Source organism: Gopherus flavomarginatus, chromosome 1 (assembly GCF_025201925.1).
Source record: "Gopherus flavomarginatus isolate rGopFla2 chromosome 1, rGopFla2.mat.asm, whole genome shotgun sequence".
Taxonomy (NCBI): domain Eukaryota; kingdom Metazoa; phylum Chordata; order Testudines; family Testudinidae; genus Gopherus; species Gopherus flavomarginatus.
In genome coordinates, this window is record NC_066617.1 from 199,617,837 (window position 1) to 199,644,215 (window position 26,379).

The 26,379-nt window shown below is 42.2% G+C and overlaps 1 protein-coding gene across 2 annotated transcripts in view; it reads left to right on the forward strand.

The window, feature by feature from the left end:
• The first annotated feature begins 57 nt into the window (after nucleotides 1–57).
• MAP3K7CL (MAP3K7 C-terminal like) overlaps nucleotides 58–26,379 on the forward strand; it is a 94,583-nt gene continuing 68,261 nt past the window's right edge. The window contains exons 1-2 of one of the 2 annotated variants that reach the window (XM_050962303.1): nucleotides 58–124; nucleotides 6,668–6,815. In XM_050962303.1, the coding sequence (XP_050818260.1) occupies nucleotides 6,798–6,815 (18 nt within the window). In that variant the 5' untranslated portion in view covers nucleotides 58–124; nucleotides 6,668–6,797. Of the gene's footprint in view, nucleotides 125–6,667; nucleotides 6,816–24,933; nucleotides 25,256–26,379 lie in introns of those variants that run through there. The other variant, XM_050962312.1, reaches the window with a different exon arrangement.

Consider the following 26,379-nt stretch of genomic DNA (forward strand, 5'->3'; position numbering starts at 1 on the left):
GCAGGCGCAGAAGGAAACAGCTGCGCCAAGCTGGGGCGGGCTCCCTCCTTTCTCCCAGGGAGAAGCGAATGATCCCTAGAGAACATCGATCGGTCTGGGCTGGTTCGTGGCCGCGCGGGAGGAGGTGGAGTCCTTGTGACAGCGGCCGGGACGAGTTGCGCGCGCTCCCAGCGGCCGGGCTGCGCCGCCTCGCCTCGCTCTGCAGCCGCGCCACGGGGCTGCGTCCCCCTGCCCGCGCAGCCAGCCTGTGCTGCGGGTGCAAGCGGAGCCCTGGGGAGCCCCCGTGTGTCCGCACACACGTCGGGCTGAGTGGGGGCAGCAGGCGCCCAGGGCTGGGCGGGGGTAGCTCAGCAGACCCGGTGTGACTCAGGCCCCCCGCCCTGTGATTTTGCAGTGTGGACACGGGTCAAGTCGGAGCTCCTAGCCTGAAGCCCTGCGCCGGGCACAGTCGGCTGCCATAGCACGGCTATGGGAGCCGGGGCCAGCAATTGTAAACCCAGGCTTGCAATGTAGTGTGGATGCTCAGGTGTGGGTTTGGAAACTCCAAGTCCAGGTCCCACAGCCCAGGTTTTCAGCACAGTGTAGGCATCCCTATAGTGCCCAGGGCTTTAGTTACTTGGCCCAGCATTTCCAGAGAACGGCTCCCTATCCCCCTCTTCCATGCCGGGGCCCCTCTCCCATGTGGGAGGAAGAGCAGGGTGTTTGCAGCCCAGCTGTTTGTGGCACCCTTTCCCCCAGGCTGAAACCCCAGAGTATGCACTGTGGGTGTCGACTATGGTGCTGCATCGTCAGTAAAGCTACGTTTTAGTCATGGGTATTAGTAAAAGTCATGGACAGGTAAAAATACCAGTGAATAAAATGTGGGGGGGTTGCTTGAGACCACCGCTGGTGGATGTGTGTGGGGTGATGGGGCGAGCAGGTCCCTACCTGGCTTTGCACCCCCCCCCACAACAGCAGCAGAGTTTGGGTGTGGGAGATGGCAGGGGGTTGGGGCCCAGCCAATGGAAGCTGCAAAGCCAGTGTTCTGGGCGGAAGCAGCGCACAGAGCTACCTAGCCACACCTCCGCCTAGAAGCTTAGGAGGGGGATGTCACCGCTTCTAGGGAGCCTCCAGGTAAGCGCTGCTCAGAGCCCACCTCACCCTGTTCTGTGCCCCAACCCCCTGCTCCCTCCCACACCCAAATTCTGCTGTGGGGTATGGGCATGGTGACCTGGGACTGCCGCAGCAGCAGTTGCTTCCCCTGAGCCAGGCACACCGGCTGCTGCAGAAGTTGCGGAAAGTCATGGAATCTGTGACCTCCATGACAGACTTCACCCATAATCATCAAGGCAAATCCAAAAGGGACATAGCTTGCTTGCAGATCCGGCACCACCCAGATCAATCTTGAAATTGTATGGCTTACTAGAAAGGCATTTGGACTTGATGATCTGGCAGGGTGTTCAGTGGTCTACACTTCAGATATAGGTGGACATGGTGTTATGGTGCTCAGTGGTGTGAAAAAGACGCACCCCTCAGCAATTTAGTTATGTTGGCCCAGTGTTGATTCAGCTAGGTCAGTGGAAGAATGCTTCCATTGACCTAGCCACTGTCACTCAGGTTCCTACAGCAACAGAAAAGCCCCTTCTGTCCCCGTAAGCTGCATCTAACTATGGGGCTATACCTGTATCTGTCATCTCACCACTGAAGCTTTTGGTGACCACGTGATCGCCAACTGTGTAGAGGCCTTCCTTGATAAATGTCCTTCATAATACACAAAAGCTGTGCAGAGAAAAAGGAAGATGCATTCAAATAATAACAATAATCAGTTTAGATTCAGGTTAGGAATTGTAAGCCTTAACTTCTTAGTCCTTTGCTTCTCTAAATTAATTTGTTAGTGGTTATATAAATGAGTTTAGTTTATCTTCTTTCTGTAACCAAATTCTTTCAGCACAGCTTTTGTAAAAGACATACTATCCTTGTTACTTTAATAACTGAATTAAACTAAACTGGTTTATGCCCCACTTCATGATGGTGCAGCATGTCTACTTTAGGGTTTCCACTGGTGTGTAACTAAATCTCTTTATTCTAATCTTATATTTATTTAGCTACACAAATTTTCTTAATGTAGACAAGCTCTAAATAAGGATTGTCACTTAAACAATCTCAAGAGGGTGCACTTACCTTAATGTTATGTCTTGCGTAATTTAACAGACTCATGTGTTTTTATAACATCATGTAACACAGTAGAAAAGAGAAGTAAGAACTACTGTAGAAAGTGAAACTGACAGCAAACCACCTCGTTAATTAATATTTTTTAAAATGTAGGCCTTTCCTCCATAAGTCTACAAATCAGAGCTAGGAAAATTTGCCAGCGAGCAATTTTTGTTATATTTATAGTCAAGGTGTCCAGGAGTATGAAACCTCATGAACAACTGTGTATTCTTTATACCAGTGGTTCCCAAAGTTGTTCCGCCGCTTGTGTAGGGAAAGCAGGCCGGGCCGGTTTGCTTACCTGCCATGTCCTCAGGTTCGGTCGGAGGAACAAGTTTGGGAACCACTGCTTTATACAGTACCAATTCTAATAACACAATGCATGAACTAGCTCCATGTTAGAGGAGAAGGATGAGCTAGTGTTAGGGTGCTAGCTTGGTACTTGGAAGAAGTGGGTTCAGTTACCTGCACCATCACAGACTTCCTGTGTGAGCTACAACAAGTCACTAGTATACACTGAAAAGTTTTGCAGCTTTTTTAAAGTGGCCAATTCTCCCGCTTTCCCCCCTCCAGCATGCTTGCAGTTATACCGGTATAAAAGTGCTTATGCCAGTATAGCTTATTCTAAAGAGGCATGTGAGTTTCCATCATATAAAGCTCTTTGTAGCGAATTTGTAGCTTGCTTTACTGGATGTCAGATAATTTAGTAGTAGTTAATTAATTATATGTAGGGCTGCATGTCTATCATGGAGGTCACGGATTCTGTGACTTTCTGCCACCTCCGTGACTTCTGAAGGGGCCAGTGTGACTGATCCCAGGGCAGCCCAAGCAGCTGGCTCCAGGCCAGCCACACCAGCTGCTGCTGGAACGGCCTCGGGGACAGCCACACCAGCCACTGCTCTGGTGGCCCCCAGTAGTGGTCCTAGGTGGTCAGAGCAGATATGCCCTAGGCAGTGGTCCCTGGGCGGTTGGCCAGAGCCGCCACGGCCCTAGGCAGTGGTCCACAGGCGGCTGGCCAGAGCAGCTGCAGTCCGCACCCCCGGGCAGTGGTCCCTGGCCAAAGCAACTGCAAACCCGGCCGACCATAGCAGACACGGCCCTAGGCAGTGGTCCCTGGATGGTGCAGCTCCAGTCTGCTTCCCCGGGCAGCAGTCCTTGGAGCAGCCATAGTCCGCAGCCCCAGGCATAGGCGGCAGGTTATATACATTTGCGGTGCTCGGGCTCCAGGAATATTCAGGGCTGGGGGCCCTGCTCCAGCAATATTTGGAGCTGGGTCTCTCCCCTGGCCCTGCCTGGATTGGGCCCTGGCCCCCACGGGTCTCTCGCCCCCCGCCGCGTCCCTGCCTGGAGCGGGTCCTGGCTTCCGCCTGCCACCCCTCCCCCTGTGTGTCCCCCCCCAGCCGCGCCGCATCCCTGCCTGACAAAAGCCTCTCCCCTGCCTGCTCCTGCTGTGGGAGTAGAGCGATTCCGGGCAGAACTGCTGTCTGCTGTCCCAGGGTCCTAGTGCCTGCTTTCCCCTAATGGCAAGGCAGGCTGCCCTTACCCTGCCCTAGCCCTGAGCCTCTCCAACACCCCAAACCTTCATCCCCAGCCAGAGCCCTCATCCCCCCGCACCCTGATCCTCAGCCCCAGCCCTGAGTGCCCCCACATCATGAACCCCTCATCTCCCTGCACCCTAATCCTCAGCCCCAGCCAGAGCCCTCATCCCCCTGCACTCTAATCCTCAGCCCCAGCCCTGAGCCCCCACCGCAGCATGAACCCCTCATCCACAGCCCACACCCCAACCCTCTGCCCTGAACCCCCTCCTGCATCATGAACCCCTCAGCACCAGCCAGAGCCCTCATCCCCCCACACCCTAATCCTCAGCCTCAGCCCTGAGCCCCCTCCTGCATTATGAATCCCTCATTCTCAGCCCCACAACCCTCACTCCTGCACTCCCTCCTATCCCCAAACTCCGTCCCAGAGGGCGCACCCCCTTCCCTTCCCACACACCCCTTCCCACCCCCAAACTGCCTCCCAGAACCTGCACCTCTCACCCCTTCCTATGCCCCCACCCCCAGCCCAGAGCCTGCACCCTAACTCCATTCCAAAGCCTGCACCCCTCACCCCCTCCTGCACACCCACCTCCTGCCCCAGCCCGGAGCCTGCAGCCAAACTCCATCCCAAAGCCTGCACCCTGCACCCCTCCTGCAACCTAATCCCCAGCCCAGGATCTGCACTCCAGACCTCCCCTCCCAGAGCCTTAGGCAAGTGGGGGCGGAGGTTGGGGGGTGGGTTCTGGGCACCACCAAAATTTCTACAAACTTGCCACCCGTGGCCCCAGATAGTGGTCCCCGGGCAGCCGACCGGAGCAGCAGCAGTCTGTGGTCCCAGATAGCAGCCACTGACCGTCCGGAACAGCCGTATCCTCCGGCAGCAGTCCCTGGCCAGCCGGAGCTGCCGCAGTCCACTGGCCCCTGGCAGCTGGTGTTGCAGGCCCCGGGCCCCCTCCCCCCCCCGTCCTCCCTCCAGCAGCACCCTCTTCCCCCAGGACACCACTACAGGTCATGGCAGTGAATTTTTGTTTATTGCCCATGACCTATTCATGACTTTTACTAAAAATACCCTTGACTAAATCATAGCTTTAATTATATGAGCTTCAGTGATGGTATCTGCAGCCCTTCTCTTCCTGAGTTTCTCATTTCATAGCTGCGCTGGGTACTTAGGTTTATTGGTAGCACCTGAATTCAGGCATAATGCAGCCAATGTGTTTTTAGTATTACAAAATAAAGACCCTGAGCCTGATCTCAGTTATAGTGGTTTTGGTCTGTTGTAATTCCCTTCACTTCAGTAGATTCATTCCTGATTTTCACTGATATGAATGAGAACAGAATCAGGCCTATTTAGGAAAAGAAACCTTTAACTTTTCATTAAAAGTACCAAAACCCCTCTGTCTCAATGGAGGACTTCTACTCACTCCTCCCTCCAGTCACCCATCATGATAACCTTTGGCCAACAAAGGCTGGATGTTACCATTTCAGAGCCCATGAATGCGGTTCTCAGCTTTTTCAGGTAACAGTGTCTCTGAAGCACTCCCAGTGCCTGTAAGAAGCAAGTCTTTGCTGAGGTGCTGAACCAAGGATTTCTGCATAGTATTATGGAGTGGTAACCTTGCAAGCATTGGGCCAGTCAGAAAGTGACATTCCCTCATTAAATCTACAGTAATTAAAATGTCATTAGTTAATTAATTAGTCAAATTATTACAAATACTGAATGTAATTTGTGGAATGTTGAAACTTGACTAAGACTCAAACTCTCAAGTCATGTGGGCCGCCAGTAACCATCAGATGGTAACCACTTTAGATCATCACTGACTTGAATCAGCAACCTAGGACAAAGACTGTGTATCCTCTACCTTATCCCTTGAACAATCTGATTTGTCCTAATTCAGATGGCTTATTAAATGCAGGTTTTATTTGGAGAGGTAAAATTAACAAGTGTTTGTATCCTTTCACAATGCTTTAGATAAGTGAATAATGTGGGTGGTGTTTTAGAGTATTAGTCAAATGCTTCCAAAAAATTTGTTCTAAGCACAAATTTAAAAAAAAAAATTAAAATGGCTTTGAAGCCAGAACACTTTAAAATCATATAAAATATTAGTAAATAGACCTTTGTTCCTATTCAGTCAAGAATGGGTAGTAAATATTTGTTCAGGGCTGGACGTCTAGTCATGACTTTGACTTGGCCTTGATCTTTATTTAGCTACTCAGCTACTCAGTTTATATTCTACAGGGACATTGGCCATAGCAGAGGACCATCCAAAGGTCAGAGAGTTGGCTCTTGGCAGTTGTCTGCTCCTTCACCAGCCAAAATCTATTACTGCACAAATGGAAATCCCCAGTTCATCTGTAGACACATGTTTCATCAAATTTCAGGATGGTAAAATTGCAAAGATGCAAAGAATAGTATGTAAAAAAGTAGCTTCATTTCCAGTTGTCTGTACAGTACCAGGAGTCTTCAGCTGGAAAATGGAAAGTAAAAAATGTCTGATGAAATTATAAAATTGAAACTATATTTAGCCAAGGGGCCTCCAACTTGACCAATGAAGGGCTCCAGTGGTAACTTGCCAGGAGCCTGAGAGCTATGCTTCATTTTTATAAAGATATGCAGAGTTCATCCTCCATCATATGAAACACAGAGGTGTTAGATCACAAAGAGTACAGGACTGAGTATGGAATGAGAACTATAATCTCTCTTATTATTAGTTGTATTAACATTGAAGTAGTTTCTGGAGGTCCCAGTCAAGTTCGCGTCACATTGTGCGAGATTCCACATATATACATAGTAAGACAGTCCCAGACCTTGTGGCACTTTTGTCTTGTAGATCAAGCCACAAGATCACTCTGTGATCCCCTTTAGCCTTCTCAAAATACTATCCTAGAGAGATCACTTCTTCTTAGAAAATAAAATGTTTACTACAGTTTCTGTAATTTTCTAGCGCCATGAGTAGGAAGACTCCCCTGGAAAAGAATGACAACATCTCCTCCAGGTCTTGCAAACTGGTGAGCTCCATTTTGCTTGAGAAAGAGTTCCAGAACCAGATGAGACCTAGAGAACCAACATGAGACATGGTACGAGCAGCCACGGTAAGTGCATTCTCTGATGGAGAGAACTCTGGTGTAGAAGTTAAAGCTTCCAGGCTGCTGTTTTGACATACCACTCCTTTTTGGAGATAGGAAGGTTTTCTCAGGATCTATGGGATATTTTGATAACCAGAGAGTCGACACTGTGAAAAGATTTTAATGAGCTTCAGGCTGTATTTATCACAGAACTGAAGTGCTAGAACAGGACAACAGTCTGGAAAATGAATGACTGAGACTTTTGCAGCTAACTGTACTAGATCCCAGTTATGGAGATTAAAATAATAAAAATAATTGCAATCTCCAATTTCTGGAAAGAAGCTACTACTTCTGACATAAGTTTCTCTTGTGGTGATGCTGCTGAAGGGAAGAACTTTAGTGGGGGTGCAGATCCTGAGAGAAGACCACAGATTCTCTTGGTGGGCACGTGGGACATGCAGGTATGTAATCTTGTAAATCTAGATAGTACCCCAGCATGTTGGCCAGGATGCCCATGCAGCCAGATGCAATTTGGAACTTCCAAGAAAGACAGAAGTCTTATCATTTCAGGGTGAGGTTATAGAAGAGTTTCCTAGTATATATATTTTTGCCACTCCTTAACTTGAAAGAGTTTGGCCAAGCATTTTCCTGCTCGTGTTCTTCTTGTATTGTCCTCTTTCCTGTTGGGTGATAGTTGGGAGGGTTAACTTTGGAATTCTTAATTATGTGTCATCTGAACCTGTGGTATGAAGATTCCAAAGCCCACTGAATGGGAATCTGTTGACTTCAGTAGTCTTTGGATTAGGCCCAAAGTGTGTAAAGTCTTCACCTCCCTGGTGCCAATGTGGCTGAGGAACATTGGTGTGGCCAGGGGAATTCCCTTGTATTTCACTTATCCCTGGTTGCCATATCACCCCTTAGGGCTGCCATCAGTTAGCAGACTGGCCTAACGTAGAGTTGGCAGTGGATCAGAGGAGTGTAAAGGCCACCTTTTCACCTCCCATTTCTGAACTGTTGTGCACTCCTTGGCTGGAACTGAGGATCTTGACCTCTGAATTTATATAGTGTCTTTCATACACGATTCTCAAAACATTTAAAAAATATTAATGAATGAAGTCTCACAACACTTCAGTACAGTGGGAAGAATTCTTATTCCATTTTACAATGGGAAAATTGAGGCACACTAAAGTAGCTCACTGAAAGTCACAGAATGAGCCTGTGGCATAGCCAGGACTAGAACCCAAGGCTTAGTCCTAGTGCTGTGTTCTAACCAGGAGACTATGCTCCCTCCTTCAGCCTGGTTCATAGAGCACTTTACTTACTACTCTCTCTCAAAAAAGCTCAGTATCTAAAACTGTAGGTTGTTACATATTGTATTCTTAGTGGCTTCGTTTTAATCACTCGTGTGTACATATTCATTTAAACATAAAATGATAGGCAGAGAAAAATAATATACTACCATATATATTTATTATGAATGACAACTGCTGTGGATAGCTGCTGAAGTTACACTTAAGCACGGCAAAAACAATACGTGCGCATATATAAAAGGAATTAGACAGAAACCATTTTATAGAAAAACTATTTTAAAAAACTAAAATGTCACATTGCTGTTTAAAGCCAGTAATGTGTAATAGACATGTGTAAACAGTAATAGATTAGGAAATCAGTGATCTAATATGCATTTATGTATACTTAACATTCTTTTTATAGTGCCCATAGAATCAGTATTTATTCATTAATGTTTGTACTGGGCTGTGAAAATGCAGAGAGCTATATAAGTCCTGCATTATATTTATTACATTCAGATGTGAAATAATTGACTAAGTCTTTTCTTAGCAACAGTTCTACATTCAGCAGAATGAAAGGGTTAAATAAAAATTAACAGGATTAATAAAGAAAAATGTACTGTATGTAGAATTTTCAGGGTACCACTTCACTTGCAATAGACAGGAACTGAAGGTGACAGCCTTGTTTCAGAAAACAAGTAGTCAGCACCAACTCAGCAGTGTCAGCAGTTCTCCATGTTGGATATGAGCCAGCTTTAATTTGGACCCTGTGTATAAATGTTAGGGTCTCTGAAACAGCATCCAACGAGGGAAGATGTCCCTGTCTTTTTGCTTATAAAGGGTTACTAGGCACACCTGCTCTTTGTCATCAATAGTATTTATCTTATCAACTCTGAATACCAGCTGCTTCTCATCTTTTATGGAAGAACAGTTTTCAGATCTGGCCATACTGAGTCTCCTCTCTTCTACTTTTTTTTTGAAACCACTGTAAGAAACAATACATGTCTGAATACTGATTGCATACTTAATGATACTGATCCTGAGTCGTCCTCTTGACTATATTTGGAGCAGGATTAGGCCCTGAATAGTATTCACAACAGATTTTCCATTAGTAAGCTTCCAGTGTGTGGAAACTGTCAGTGTGATCATATCAAAACTGCATATGATTTACTTCTGATAGCCTAAGCGCTGTTGCTGTCTGTACCTGTTGTGTCTGCTAGCTTGTCACCAAACAGTGAAATGGGTTTGACCAATTAGCACATTTGGTGTTTAGACTTGTTTTGTGCCAAGACCCAAAGAGCAATTGTAGAACCAAATGTTAGTACTTTTGAGGTCAATTGACTTCATCAGGACCAGTGTTTGATCCACTGTGCATGGGCAGGAAGTCTGTCAGGTGAGCCAAATGAAAGACCTTCTCTGGGCAAGTCAGTAGGAACTGTGCGGGCTCTGTCTCAGCTGGAAGTTGCTCTTTGTATATCGTACAGAACTTTATTATTCTTTGCAACTGTTGAAGCTCCCATGCTATCAGGTGATAGGGTCAAGGTACACAATGGAAGGCATAGTTTCTCAACCAGGGGGTCATGACCATATGGCTAGATGGATGAGGGGGTTCCGCAACCATGGGATGGGAATTAAAAGCCGTTTTTCTGAAATAACAGGGAGTCATGATTAAGGCTAAGATTTTGTCATGGATATTTTTCATAGAAGTCAGGGACAGGTCATGGGCAATAAAGAAAAATTCATGGAAGCTGTGACATGTCCCTGACTTTTACTAAAAATATCTGTGACAAAATGGGGATCTGCGGGTCCACACACTGCTTGTAGCTACATGGCAGCTAGGAGCTCCGGGGGCCCCTACCGCAAGTTGGGTGTCAGGGCTCCAGGGTCCCCTGCAGCAGATGGAGGTTGTGGGGTACCCCTTTTGCCTGCAGGTCTGGGGGTCCCCCCGTCAGCTGTGGTGTCCGGAAGCTGTGGGTGCCCCATGCCACCTGCAACAGCTGGGAGCTGCAGAGTATCCCCGCAGCTCTAGGGGCCCACGGTGGCAGGGAGCTCGGGGATTCCCTTGCTGCCCATAGCAACCAGGAGCTGAAGGAGACCCCCACCGCCTGTGGGGCCTGGAGCTCTAGGGGTACCCTGCAGCTTCTTGCCCCCACGGGTGGCGGAGGACCCTGCAGCTTCTGACTGCCACAGGCTGAAATCATGGAGGTTGCTGGAAGTCATGGATTCCGTGGCTTCTGCGACCTCCATGACTAAATCATAGCCTTAGTCATGAAATGGAAAAATTTGAGAACCACTGATGTAGGGCTTTATTGGAAAATCAGTTTTAATAACCAAAAGAAGGAATTACAGAAAGTCAGCTGAATACTACTAACCAGATCCTGGATTCAGCTGAACTGCATACAGCACAGGTCAGGGTGAATGTATGGGCTAAACTAGCATAGAACTTATGTTTTTACTGCTCAGATTCAGGGCTGCTGCGTGCTAGAACAGTTTGCGTTTGTGAGGTTGCACAAGTGAAACTGATTGATTCTGTAAATGAAACTTAGTAATTAAGTCGGTGGATAACGCACAAGAATATTAGACTCGAGTGCACTATTGTCGTAGTTGTTTTTGCTCTGCGGTGCTAACAGGAGTAAAAAGCAGTAACATCTCATTTCAGGTATATCAGCAGGTTTGACTGAATCCACGTACGGATAAGATCTGTTGCTATTATTGTAGTCACTTTTCAAAATAGAACTTCACTTTAAGGAAACATCGTTATATACATGCTCACTTTTTATGCTAGCTTTCTTCAAGCCAGAGACACATTTTGCACAGTTTTCAGAAACTTTAAACCAGAAATAGTAATTAGAAAAACGTCAAGAAATGATTTCAGAAGCTTTGTTTTGAGGTCATAGTCAAACACATAATTTGTTAAAAGAGCTTGGGAGAAAGAACCTAATTGGGAAATGTTGCCAGAGACACAGCAGAGAATATGTTAAGGGACACAAACTATATCATATAACGCCAGGCATAAACTACTACAGCTCTAATTTTTGTTGTGAACATATTATACAGCTCTGCAATTTACAGAGTCGGCAGATCTCTCAGTAAATACACTGGAAGCCCAAAACAGGCAAGTTGAGAAATAAAATTTCAGTAGAGGCACTGTCTTCAGGTATAGAGCTAAGAGATATGTCTGCATATGAGGTTTGGAGCAGGGCAACAGGACCTTATTTCTTTCTCTGATCTGTTACCCTGGGAAGGATCATCACGGATGGTTACAGTGTACCATTGGGCCAGGCCCCAAGTAGTTTGGTGGTAGCTATGTGAGGGATCAAATTTCAGAGCATAGACTTTTCCCTTGCTTCCAATGACCGCAGAGGCTGGGAGTGTTCTAGAAGCAACAGAACTGAGCCCTCAAGGGAAGGAAAAGCGTTTAATGTTGTTCCTGAGCAGCACTTTTGTATTAATCCAGGAGCACTGTTCACAGGCTCCCTCTTTCCTGGTTCACTGTGATTCGAAGCCTTTCTGAGGGACGAATTAAGAAGGGGGAAATGGAAGTTATCTTCCCCAAATTAATGTATTTTAGGATCACCATTCACAAGACGATAACTGCAGTAAGGATCTGTTGCATTTCCATTATGGACTATTTTCAGTGTTGTAATTTCTTAACAGTTGTGTCTGGGCTGCAATCTTTGCAAAAAATGAAGATCTAAGCCAAGGAAGAGTAACAACAATTATTTTGTATCAATCAGAAAAAAAGTAGCTTGGCAGTTCTTCAGCTGCAAATAAATAAATAGGAATCTATATTTTATACTGGTGCTTTTGAACACTATCAACCAGATTCCCTCTTTTCCACTCCCCACCATATACATTACACAATTTTAGGCTATCCTAGACTTACCAAGTGTAATTTATACCTTCTTATACCTGAATTTTACTCTCTGTACTAGATGGGGCTGGTCAAATATGGAAATTTTTTTCCATTAAAAATTAAAATATATATTTTTTTAAAAATTCCTGAAATTTTCTGACTTTTTCCAATAACATTATTCAAAATCAATAATCTTGGATTTTTCCACTGGAAAAAAGGGAGGGGTAGAAGAGAAGCTGTCAGAGAAAAACAAAAGCCAAGAAGTTTTCATTTTAATTTGAATCCAGCTATATTAAATTGTTTAATTGAAAATTGGAAAATTTCAAATGATACAAAAAAATTTGCAAAAAAAATGTGTAGTTTGAAGAGACATTTTTGTCAAAAATTTCAACTAGCCATAGTAATGAGAATGAATTTACAGATTTAGAGGCTGGAATAGTGTTTGTAGCAGAAAGAGCAGCTGATGGGAGGTTGTACTTTAAAACAGGAGGTGGCCTATTTTTCCTGCTTTTGGACATCTTACTCCCTTAAATCTATTTACACTCAATTACCAACATGTAAATTACTCCACTTTACATATTACCTCAGAATTTGCCCCTTTGTTTAAAAAAAACAACACTTTTTAAAGCATGAAACTGCAATTGAATAGTCTGCATTGTGGCTTAATCCCAGCAGTGAGGGGATTTTGCATAATACATGTATTTTAATAACACAATGGTGTGGAGTTAGAATTCACTCTGCAACTCTATCCCTATCTTTCCTTGTATATATACTTCTGTCACACATTTCTTAGTATTTTATGTGTATGTGAGAACTGTAGAGTTCAGGCTGATTTAGGAGATTGGGTTGTGGTCAAGTTTGACTCAGTCAGGGCACGATTAAAGATGAATGAGTGTGCGTCTGCGACTCTGCTGGAGACTAGGGTCAGTACTGAAACAGGGACCTGAATTTTTCTGAGAGAATAAAAAGAGTCAGGAATCTAAGAGGAAATTCACTGAGGGGAGATTTTAAAAATAATTTTTTTTTTATTTTCATCTTTTGTTTCCTAGGATTGTTTGTTGAGTGTGCTTGACACTGTATGGAGCAAGGAGGGGACATAGATTGTAAGGTCTTTGAGTTCAGAGCCTAAGTAGACAAACAAGCAATATGAAACAATACATACATACAGTGACCCACATCCGCAGAGGATAGAGGCATCACAGCATGGGTCAAGGTGCTGATATATTTTACCATAGAGGGCAAGACCATCATGATATGCTGCCAAGTATCTTAAAATTGTTTCAGCCTATTAGATGTCACCGTACAACATTACTAGTTTGAATAAAGTAAATAGGTTGTGAAGTATTTAATATGATGGGTTAGATTCATCCCTGATGTAATTCCTGTTGACTTTGGTGGAGTTATATGAGGGAGTAATCTAACCCAAGATGTCAAGGGAAAAACCCTCAAAAATAGGGCTAAAATTTCTGGAAGTAATAGCTACTTTGAGGTGCTTGAGATATTTGCATATATATCCAAAAGCAGGAACTGAAAGTATATTCACAGATAGGGAATGTCAGCATCAGATCTTGATTGAAACACGGTAGAAAAGGGAGTATTAGTAAATAATAAATAATGATTGACGATTATATAATATTTTTCATTCAAAATTTCCCAAAGCACACCTGTGAATACTGAAAATCTCCATTTAGGGAGAAAAGTAGGGACATGTTTTTTAATTCCACTGAAATACCTTGGATACAGAGAACTTTTTGAGGAGACAGCTTGGAAAAATGGCAAATTTATTGCTTAAAAATAAATACAGTGACTCTACATTTTAAGTAGGGACAGTAGGCATGAAGCGTTCTGACAGCCTGATGCATAAACTACATATGCAGCAGTCATTTTCACCCATTCATGACACTTACCTCTGGGATGGAAAATGGCAGCCATTTAATAGTACAGAGCTATAACTTAGAACAGCATAATTTAGGACAGGAAGTGAAGAGTATTTTAATAAACTAAAATGCAAGGACATTTTGCAAAGCAGAATGTAATCGTCTGATTGAAATTTAGCCAAGTCATGATGATAACCAGTCATTTTGAGGAACTGAAGCATAAAAAGAGGAACAGATATTCATGTGCTTTATGCTACAAAAGGAGCAATCATAATAAAGGAAGAACAATACAATTCAGAATAACTAGATAGTCTAAGAACCTGCAGTTCATCATAGAGAAAATATGAAATAAAAATGAAGGATTGGGGAATGTCATCTGTGGAAAATATTGTCAAACAGTGCATAGTTCTTAAGAGCAATAAGACCAAAACCTGTTCAGGGATACATAAATGAAGTTATTAAATTGGAGGTAATTTGGAAGATTATAACGTGGATGGTAGAAAGCTATTAAGCCATTGTGAAATGTAAGGACAAGCAGATATCCCTACAAACTGGAGAAGGGCTCTGCGTATGGGAAATGATATCCAGACTTCTTGCTATTGAGAATAGTTACTCTGCTGGATAAACAAAACAGGTTAGCCATGAAAACAATTGGTGTATGTAGGGTTGGTTTGTTTGTTGTTTTTTAAAGAAGTACTTTATTGGAAGCAAAACTGCTAACTGAGATGGGCTGGCTTTCCTTCTGTTCTGCATTCTTCTTGTGTTATTGTGTTGAATTAAAGACATGTCTTCACTAACAACGTTAAAATGTAGGCTGTGCCTCGCTGCCGCGGTGGCACTTTAACATGGCTTTGTAGTTTATAAAAAAAACCACCTCCACGGGGGGAGTGGCTCCCAGCACTGGTGCACTGTCTACACTGGCACTTTACAGTGCTGAAACTTGCAGCGCTTGGGGGGGGTGTTTTTGAACACCCCTGAGTGAGAAGGTTGCAGCGCTATAAAGTGCCAATGTAGACAAGCCCTAAGTGAACTCTCTATTTTGCTGATCCTGGTAGTTCTAAGATAATACAGGATAATGATAATGCATAATTTTAATCACACCAATTTTGAAACAGTGAAAGGTGGAGCACATGTTCTAAGCGTGTCATATATGTTTTTTGTTGCAAAAAGCCCTTAGAGATTATACAAAATTATTGGTAAGGTTTATTCAGCCATTCTACAACTATGCCAGTTAGAGCAAAGACCACCATCAGAGTGAAAACAAAGATGCTCTTAGACCACCCACATTCGAAGTTTTTGGTCATTTTACAGACATCTGTGTTCATTTACAGACATTCTCAGTGACATTTGTGTATTTTAAAGGTGTAGGATTTCTGTAAAGAAAGTGTAACAATGTTTTTGAGCATTAGGTCAACTTTTTTCCACTTTACTGACTCTCACATTCAACCTTTGTAAATGTTTTTTGTTTACAAATTATGACCTGCAAAGTTTAGTTTTTAGCAAATGAATATTTAAAATAGATCATTTCCCCCATTGTATAACTCAAAAACAGTGTAGCATGTATTTTATATATAGGCTGGGATTTTGTGCACCACATTGTGTTAGTTTGTAACTCCTGAAAATAGTGATTTATAATTGAAATGCCAATACTTAGTCACGATGACACAAACAATGTTAATATAGTAAGCAGCACTACATTATGAGGTTCACAGGCTCAGGAATGATGGGCCTTATTCACTGCTGCATTACTCTGTTTTTATGCAGTTGTCACTCCATTGGTTGCTGTAAAACTGGAGAAACTGGAATAATGCATTGAGGAATCAATCCCATGTATATAGCTTAATGGTTACTTTGTAGAATCATAGAATCAGAGATTATTAGGGTTAGAAGGGACCTCAGGAGATCATTTAGTCCAACCCCCTGCACAAAGCAGGACCAATCCCCAAAGATTTAGCTGAGTTTGAAAAATTTTATAGAGACATTAATAATATAAACTGTAACTCGGCACAATGTGGATACTCTTCCCTGTTCCCTCCCTGGATAGATCTGGTCATGAACCTCATCCCTCACATACAATGCACCCCTCTTTTAATGCAGTCCTGAGCGCTCCTTCTGATATGGGCAAAGGTGTAGACAGTGAGGGCTAAGTAAAGGGTATTTGCACTTGAAATAATGAAACACAAATGCAATTCCATAGCAAAAGGAGTATTATCCCTAATTACACTGGTTATAGTGTCAGAAAGCATGAATTTTGTCTTTAATGTACTGGAAGTTGATTTGGGGACATAAGGTTTTCTTCTTTCCAGAATTGTTTAACCTTTGTACAAAATTAAGGTTTCAAGAATTCAAAATTGTTTCGTCATAAGTGTATCAGGATCTGTTCCCCTGTCAGTGCTTGCATGCAAATGTAAGCCCTGATGCTGCAAAACAGCCCAACTGCACAGAGTTCTGTTGAGTTCTGTGGGGCTCTACACAGGCATGGAGATCCACCTACATAGAGCTCCTTGCAGAATCAGGGCATTACACATAATTAATGGGTACTTTCCTACCCATTTCAGGTACTTAAAGGCAAATCTTGCTTTCCATCTCCATACGGGCATAGAAGACCCCAGTTGCACCAGCACTACTGTGATACCATTATTATCTCGCACCCAAGAGAGGCAGGATTCAGGGAGCATACACAGAGGCTGTACCTAGGGTGAGCAGATAGCAAGTATAAAAAATTGGGACGGGGGTGGGGGGTAATAGGAACCTGTATAAGAGAGAGACCCAAAAATAGGGACTGTCCCTATAAAATCGGGACATCTGGTCACCCTAGCTGTAGAACACCGGCACACTACAGAACATGGTTTATAACCAAGTTTATTTTGAAAGATTTAGCAACTCTTAAAAAATTATTACATAGGTTTAGCTCTGAGATCTTATTGTGTTGCTGTAAAACTTGCTTAACAAGCACAGGAACAAAATCACTTGTAAGTCAAAAACTGGACATTCATTAAAAAGTGTAAGTCAAAAGTGGGAAGGGAAATCAAGTTGATGAACCAACCCCTAGGCAGAAATTAAGCAAAGGAAACTTTTTTTTTTTAAAGAAGTACAACTACACATATTTGTGAACTGTTTCTTTCAAAATGGGCCCAAACCTATGTTGTGCTGAGAAACTTCAGCTCTTGTGGTCTTCAAGGCTCTTGGTTTGCATCTTTGAAATAATGAACTTCTAAAATGTGTCCTCTAAGGGGCAGCAGATATATTTGGATAAATATTATTTATATACATGGTTCAGTGTGGTGTGTTTAAAGAACCTATTATAAGTAATGGACTATGAGCGCTCCAAAAGAAGGATGTTTTGTGTCAAATCATGAGTTTTCTAAGTGTAATTGTATGTATATTTGAGGATCATAATTGCTGAGCTGTAGTCAACGTTATTAGAAATTGTTCAGCTAAAACTCTAAAACCATTGAAGCCTGTGAATGTGGGGTATCTGAAAGCACATAGGAAAACTGCTTTTTGTTGGCCTACCTAACTGGGAAACTGAGGGCACTGTCACCATGCATTACTTGTCTCCAAGAAGCATCAAGATAAGTCATTTCTAAGAATAACATTACATCTTATAATAACACTAATTAACTAATGCAGAGAAGTCATTCCTGGAAATACCACTTTTTTAGGCCATGTCTACACTAGCAGTCTCACAGCGGCTCAGCTGTACCAATGCAGTTGTGCTGCTGTAAGATTGCTCATGTAGCTGCTCTGTGCTGACTGAAGAGAGCTCTGCCGTCAGCATAATTAAACCACCTCCAATGAGCGGTGGTAGCTATGTTGGCTGAAGAGCCTCTCCTGCTTACATAGGGCTGTCCACACTGGCACTTCTGTTGGTATAACTTATGTCGCTTAGCAGGGTGGTTTTTTCACACCACTGAGTGACATTAGCACTTTTGTCAGTATAACTTATGTAGACATCGCCTAGAAACATTGCTGCCCATTGTGACATAATATGGCATCACTCTGGGGTTCTGTGTACCTGCTGGTTAGTCTTGTGTATTGATTTCTATATATATAGCTATGTACCTTCTAGTAGTTTGTTAATGCTGCTCTGTTAACTATTGACTTCACAACTTTAATAATGTTTTTTAATATTTTTTAAATGTAACAAATGCACCTATCTCTAATGTACCAATCACTTTGTGGTATCCAGGTGCCCAACACAAGAACTTTAAGCTGCTGTATTCTTGGGCTATCTTTCCTGTTCTGCCCCTGATGGGCTATATAGTCCATATGTTGTCTTTTCCTGGGGGGCAGGGAGAGGGTGGATATTTATAGAAAAGGAAAAGGGATGGCTGGGCTGATATAAATTGCATTTTTTGAGAACAAACTTCTGCAAATTGATGAGTCTTGCATTTGCCTACCCTACACTTTCCCTTCTACAATTCTGACTGGTGCCACTGCAGATGCAGCTCCAGTAGCGGTAACAGGAGTGGCAGTTCTAATGAAAGGCAGGACATTGGCTGCTGCTGCTGCTGGGCTTTTTAACTTTGTATCCTAGGAATGCTTATTTCTTCCTGACAGCAGGGAAGCTTAGTGACAACATTTTCTGTTTAAGATTTTGAGTGTTTATTTGTGTGTACGCACTTGCTTGTTATCATCAGCATAATGTTGACAATTGAATCTTTAATATCCAATTAAATCGGTGCAGTTACTCCAGGTGTCACCTGAGAACAGAAATTATTTCCCTGAATTTGTTTAGGTCAGGGGTCGGCAACCTTTCAGAAGTGCTGTGCCGAGTCTTCATTTATTCACTCTAATTTAAGGTTTCGCGTGCCAGTAATACATTTTGATGTTTTCAGAAGGTCTCTTTCTATAAGTCTATAATATATAACTAAACTATTGTTGTATGTAAAGTAAATAAGGCTTTAAAAATGTTTAAGAAGCTTCAATTAAAATTAAATTAAAATGCAGAGCCCCTCAGACTGGTGGCCAGGACCCGGGCAGTGTGAGTGCCACTGAAAATCAGCTCGTGTGCCGTCTTCGGCACCCATGCCATAGGTTGTCTACCCCTGGTTTAGATGGATACCAAGATTTATTGACCCAATGGTGAGAGTTAAATATGGTGAAGCTGAGATCCCTATTTAGCTAAGGGATACCAAGGGACAGATGATCCTTAACTGCGCTGAGCTTGTGATCAGTATGGCTGTGGAGAGGGAGGATTCAGGAAACGTGGCTGTAAACCACCTTTCTTCATCATGCTGAGGTCCACCGATACCTTCCAGTGGATCCTTCATCATGCTTGCAGCTTGGGGGCAGAACTAGACAAGTCAGTCACTGGCAGCAGGGCAGCACCTTGTCCCCTGAAGTTCTCTCTGGTTTTCTCTGTCTCCCCATTGGCTGGTGGCTCTGCTTCTGCAGAGCTCTTCTGAGGAAATTCCAAACTTGATTTCAAATTTCTGACTAAAAAATCATCTCACTAATGTGTCTATCTGAGTCCCAGTCATGGCCCAAGGCTGCCTTTTTGACAAGATTGTCTCCTCAGCTGCACCTCCTCTTCTGAGGCATTTGCAGCTACTAGTGCTGCTGAAGGCTTCAAGAGGGATCTAGACTGAGAAAGCCAGAGGCAAAAGGGAAGGTCTGTGTCTCATGCTTCCCTCCTTAACCAAGTGTCTTGATGGAGCATGCAGTTTCTCCCTCAATCCAGTCTGGCTGGGTTCATCTCAGTCCCCTTTTCCTTTAGTTGCAGAGAAGCCAGACAGGATTGAACAGGTCAGCTTTGCTGGCAAGTTGCAGGCATTGTTTTAGTAGCCCAGGTCGGAGGGGCTAATCTCAGCCCCCTCCCTCAGGCAAGAATGGAGCCAGGCAGGTTTGGAAATGAACTGATGCCATAGCCAAGCCGTCCCCTTCCCCTATCTCTGGTGGAAGTGATCCCAGAAGGACAGTGCACTGGATGGAAAAGCCCTATAGTCCACACCAGCAGCCACCCCTCTGACTGTGGCGCTCAGCTGCCTCCTCCTCCTCTGCTTCCTCATGGGTCATGACCGGAGGGCACTGGACACAGTATCGACACTACCAACACCAGAGCATGCAGTAAGGGTCCTTTGGGTTGAGCTTCCTTTGTGATCCAGGGACCTCTTGGTGCTAACTGGCAGAGGACATTTTACTGATCTATACACCTCTGCCTCAATATAACGCGACCTGATATAACACAAATTCGGATATAATGCAGTAAAGCAGTGCTCTGGGTCGGGGGGGGAGGGACGAGGGAAGGCTACGCACTCCGGTGGATCAAAGCAAGTTCAATATAACACAGTTTCACCTATAACGCTGTAAGATGTTTTGGCTCCCAAGGACAGCATTATATCGAGGTAGAGGTGTACGTATATTCATTTCACACTGAGCACTGACACCATGTGCAGCACCTTAAAAGTCAATGAAGTTGTACAGGTTGTAAGCAAAAAACTTAGTTCTGAATGTTTTTATCAGAAGTATCTGGAACACTTTTTTCATTATAGCCATACATTTCTTAAAGTTAAATTGCAAAGCTAAAATCAAAAATTGTGTAATCATGCAAGCACCAAAGTATGTGTTAAATGCCCAGCCAAGGTACTGAGGGCATTCAGCACAGAAATAATTAGTTTAACTTGCTTATAATGGATTGCATGGGACTAATTGTATCAGTGAGATCACAGAATGATGCATTCTGGGATTTCTTTAGTGAACTAGAAAAGGATTAACTGATGGAAAAACAATGGATTTCTAAAATAGCAAGCTTAAATTTATTCAGTGTTTGTCCCCACTTGTTGGGGAATGGGGGGATATACGAAAAGGGGAGAGAGATTTGTGCCAAATTTCTGGGTATAACTCAGTTTCCTATACATTTGGTTAGTATTTCACTTCTATAGAAATTTCCACTAAGTTTTTTTCACCCTGCAAATGCAACTACATTTTTTTTCAATCTGAAGGAGAAAAATATCAATGAAAAATGTTTTACATGCACAAAACACCACCTCCTACTGCACATTCCCTTTCAGTGCAATATTTTAGACCTTGTATTTTATATATTCAGAGGAACTCCCCAATAGAACATTTGGCGGGGAATGGAGTACAGGATCAGGCAAAAAATGCACTCATGAAATATTTTTATTTGACCAAATTCTGTGCCAACTCACACCCGGGCAATCCTGTTGGCTTCAGTGATTCAGCATGTGATGTGTAGTTAAAGAATCTGTCTTGTTACTATTTGTTCCTCCTTCAGAACTCAGTCCTGTGGGGTGTAGAGCATCCTTAACTTCCATCAATCTCCGTGAACATCAAGGGTGCTCTGCAACTTTGCAGGATTGGACCCTTAAACAGTTTTTACTGTAAAAAAACAAGTTAATTTCTGTTTGTATTCTGTCTTGTGTTCTTTTCAGATGAAACAGTGAAATGAAAATTTCCCTAGGAAAAGCATGTTTTTCAACATCTCCTTTGAACATCATCCATGTGTTAGAATATTTTTAAGTGTATTTTTAAATAGTGACTGGCAACCTCTGAAACACCATTTCAGTTTGAATGAGGTCATATGCTACCAAATACTATTCATATTAGGAAACTCACATGAATTGAAAGTAGCACAGCTATAAAAGGGAAGGAAACAGGTGTTTTGTTAGATAGCAAACACTGATCATTTTACTGCTCTTTATACATGTGTAAAATAATTGATACTTCCTATTTTAAAAAATTACAAACTTGTACCAGATATCAATAAGATGCAGTGCGTCTAATTTAAAGTATGATTACTTCAAAATCTTTTGATGACTAAAACTTGATATCCTGTGTGTCACTCTTCTAGAGGAGTTCAGGTTTCATAATGTGATATGGGATCAAAAGAATTTTGCTCGGGTACCAAACATCTGATGACTAAGAGCAGGCTGGCAGGAAAACAGGGTACAGCACCACTATTATGCTTCTACCGGAAAAACCGGAGGGATTATCAGCATTCTGAACTTTTCATAGAGATTATTGTCAAGTGTATATTCAGCCTGTTATGAACCAGTATTTACAGTGCTGCACCAAATCGTGGAGTAGTTTTCTTGAGTGCAATGGGACTGCTCACATGAATAAGAGCCATGGGATTGGGCCACTAGAGTCTGTTCCCAAGTTTTACAGTGCCTTAATAGGAATTTAAACATGTAACCTAATTTCACTAAGAGTCAGTTTTCCTTTTTTGTAAAGTGATTTTGAGAACTTCATATGAAAGGTGCTATATGAGTGCATGTTATTGCTTGTTTTCAGCTTTAATTGAATGTTTTGTTATGTTATATTCCCAATAGTAAACAGGTTATAAAATAATTACAGAATGATAGTAATTATTCAACCTAATATTTCAGATACAGTGCTGTATATGTAAAATGTCTTAATGTTGAGGTTTGATGGATAGGGTCTCGGAGGAATCAGGGAAAACTCCTCTTAAAATGAAAACTCAAACATTTGAAAATATGTCTTAAAAATCTAGTTTGTTTAGGAGCTCTTTAGATGGACAACCACATGACCACCAAATCAGGATCAATGCAGTCACAGAAGTCCATGTCATTGTGTGCTTGGTTTCAGTGGGACTACTCACATGAGTAAGGGCTGACAGATAAACCCCTGGATTCTTGATTCCCACTGTTGTATTGAAAATGTCAGACTACACTGTCATCCACATAGTACATACAGCAGTAGTTCCAGAGGACTAATCAATGTATAAAGCACTGAAATTTAAATGTGATAAAGGTTTTTTTGGTTTATATAGTTTCTGTGTCCCAAAGGGTGACTTGCAGCCCTGCATGGTACTAAACTGACTGAAAAAGATGCACAAGAATTGTTTTATGTTTTTGGAGTTAAGCACTGTTAAGACTGTCTTCTTTTGAAATGTGTGAAGAGTAATATGGAATTTCATCAGAAACACTGATATATAATAAATGGAGAATATGATGTAACTTGCTTACAATAGATAGAAAAATACCAAAATATTATGTTTTGAATTTGCAAATACATGCACTATATACAATGTGATCTGGTAGCTGTGCGCTGTCAGTCAACTATTTTGAAAAGTCATCCATGTGTCATGCATGTGTCATTGTTTCTGCTTCATCTTGGGTGTACCAGATAGATTGCATGAGTTTGACCTACGTTAGTGAGTGATTAGGAATCTTGCTGTCTTGGTTAGTGAAGGTAAGTCTTGTTGGTGCTTAAACACCAAGGTTTTATGCCTCTTAGAAATACCTTATATAGGATCTATTCTTCACTGCATTGAACCTTGTGAGTTCATTCAGACCTTTTTCAACTAGATATAAATGCTATCTATCTGATTTATTTTACATCACTTTCAACAGGTGTAAGTAACTACACACGATGCAAAACAGGAGAGAATCAGGCCCTCTGAAAGAAATCCTGGCCTTGAAGTCCATGGGAGTTTCAATATAGATTTCAGTGGGGCCAGGTTTTCACCCTATGTCTGTAAACCAAATACATCCTTCAAAAATAATTAGTCCTCTAGTTGGAGAAAGAATCCCACGTTGAGATCAATATTAAGTTGCAATGCTATTTTATTGTGAAATTTCAGTAACAATAGTGGTTCTGAACAAAGCTAAATCTTCCTCCAAAATGAGATAAATAGAGATTCTTATAAATATCTTTTTAGAAGTATATTTACAGCTGAGAAAGAAAAAGAAAGAAAGGATGGATGGATGAGCTCCCTCATGAGTGTAGAAGTCGGGGCATGCTGATGCTTTGAAATCATGGAATGGATTCCCTTGGTCAGATTCTTGTTCCTGCTCTGGTGACACAGTGAAGCTAGAAAGCAGGTTTAATCAGCTATCAGGGGAATCTCTAGGTATTGTAGAGCCTGTGTGGTGCTTCCACACCACCTCCTCCAAGTCCCCAGCACAGGGGTCTTTCCTGGAGAAAAGGGAGTGTAAGCAGGGTGGCTCTGTGCCCCAGCTATCTCCAGGTGTGAACCAGCCCCTTGGGTCACAGGGAGCTAGGTGTAAATTAGAGCAGCCAAGGGATAGCTCTTATTTATGCTGAGACTGGATCAGTTCCTGGCCAATGCCAGGATGTGCGGGGAGACAGAAAGTTGATTTAATGCCACCTTTGCGCCTCCCCCTGCTTCTGCGTCTAGTATGCCTCAGATGAACCAGAGTATCTGGCCCCACATGGGCTGTCCTTGAGACAACCTGTCAAATTAAATTTACTGTTTTTTAAAAAATATTTAAAGGTAGGGAAACTAACTTTTTTTAAAAATGTTGTTGTAGCTGTGTTGGTCCCTAGGTCCCAGGATGTCAGAGAGAAAAGGTGAGGTAATATCTTTTATTGGACCAACTGCTGTTGGTGAAAGAGACAGGCTTTTCTTAATTAAAAAACCCCACAGTATAATGATAGGTGCAGCAGATATATTGTCAGTCAATCTCCTGTCCTATAGTATCCTTTGCACTTTCAGGGATCGCAGTTATCCAGAAGAATACATACAGCCAGCAGGGTGTTTAAGCTTGCTTGTTGTAATTGCATCAGTCTGGACAACTGCTGCTTTTTTTCACAGCATTTCCATATTCAGTTACTAATTACTTTGCTTGTAGTTACAAAACTGACTGGCAGTGTCAGAAATAGCAGCAGAATCTACAAGCTGTTAGTTTTAAGTCAATTGCAATTTCAATTCCTGTCCAAAATATTTGTAAATAAATCTGCCTTCAAAATGTACTTATATGAAGACTATACAGGACTCTAATATACTACTAAAATTAATCCATTGTCTCTTTAATATAATAATTCTATCATCCGTTGTTAGTCTGTTATTAGGCACTTTACCAAAGCCATTACAAACCTAGCCTAAAACACCAAGCCTCATCCTCATTGTTAGCTTTGATAGTTGCCTCTATCATTTAATAGTTTGCGTGTAGCCAGTCCAAGTTGGCAATGTCACCCCAAGCTGATTCGAGCCACAGACATTTTTGCTGACTGGAGTCATGCTATCTTTGCCAGTTTGCTGGAATAGACACAGACACTGATTGGGTCATGCTGAAAACATTCCTGTCCTGTGAAGCAAGTCTGTTTGTATTTTAGGTTTGCCAGGACTAATGAATTAAAAATCTTGAACTCTGCACAGTTTGCTGCTTATTAATGCCTCTGTCAGAAGGATTTTTTTCCCCTCTCAAGCATGACAACATCATAAATCTCATTGTTGGAAAGGAAAGGAGGGGAGAGTGGAATTGCGAAGAAAAGCAGAAAAGGGTGTTCTTGTGGGACAGCAAAGCCTATGGGAAGTGCAGGTAGCAGCATGTTGCCTTAACAGCTGTCTCAGCTTCTCAGACTCTGTCAGTTTGTTGCTATGTAGCAGGTGCAGCCTTTTCTTTTATTGAATCTTTACTCCATAAAGACAACGACAAGCCAAGGCAGTAGCTAGCCCTGGATTATACAAGTGCAGACTCTCCACTAAGTGAGGTAAGGCAACAGGTGTGAAAACTGAACTAAACTGATAGAGCTGTAACACACTTAATCTGAGTTCTGCTACAGATTTTTATAAAGAAACAACAGCCTGTTCCACAGACAGTCCTCATGAATATGGAACTGCTTTCTGGGATCCTTTTAAACACCTCATTATACTCAAAGTTGCCCACTCCCATATCCTTCTGTCTACAGAATGATTATCCTTTTTTGTGTGAGGAAAATAAGTGGGAAGTTTGTATGCAGTTGGTCTGTTTCATTTCCCTGAGCCGATGGGACATTCATCATCCTATTTACACACAGAGCACTGAAATGAAGGTTTCTCTGCCTTCTTGTTTTCTTTATTTTATTTTTGATGATGGAGACCATTGAGGATTCTGCAGAAAATCTGGTGAAGAAATAATCTTAATTCATAAAATGAGATAACTGGCTCATGTACAGTGTGTATATATAGCTAGGATTTTCTTTCCATAAATTAAAACAAAACAAAAAAGTCTCTTTTGTAATATTAAAAAATTAGTTATTGAAGGGAGTATTTATTTTTGCCCCCAGATCGGTGATGAAATACTGGTAATTTGTAAACATTGTAGACCACACAGTATGTGAATGGGACAAGACCACTGATTTACTTCAGACAATGTTTAGTTATGGTAAGCTTAAGAATTCCAGCAAAAGACATCCTATCGTGTTTGTTGTTAAAATGGTATTAACTTCCATGAATTTTTTTTCTCATTTCTTAATCTGTGATATTAAACATGAAGCATCTTATTGTGTAGAAAACCTGTCTGATGATGGTTAGCAGATGTGGTGCATGTGTGATACAATATGTAATGATGAACAGTCTTGTTTTCAAAGTTGTGTGAATTTGTGTCTCTCTTTTGTTCTAGGTTTGTTTGAGAGTCATGTGGTGGGAGGGTATGTTATGATAAATAATTTTAGTTTTTGCAATTGTTCTATTTTTTTAAGAAAAAAACAACAAAAAAACCATGCAAGGTCTCAAATACTTTTCACAAAGAGACCATGGAAGAGGGAGATCATTACTCTAGAAAAAGTTACTACATAAACAGACCCCCCCCCCGAATGCATTTTGTCTATTTAAATGACTTTGTGGTCTCTCTTCC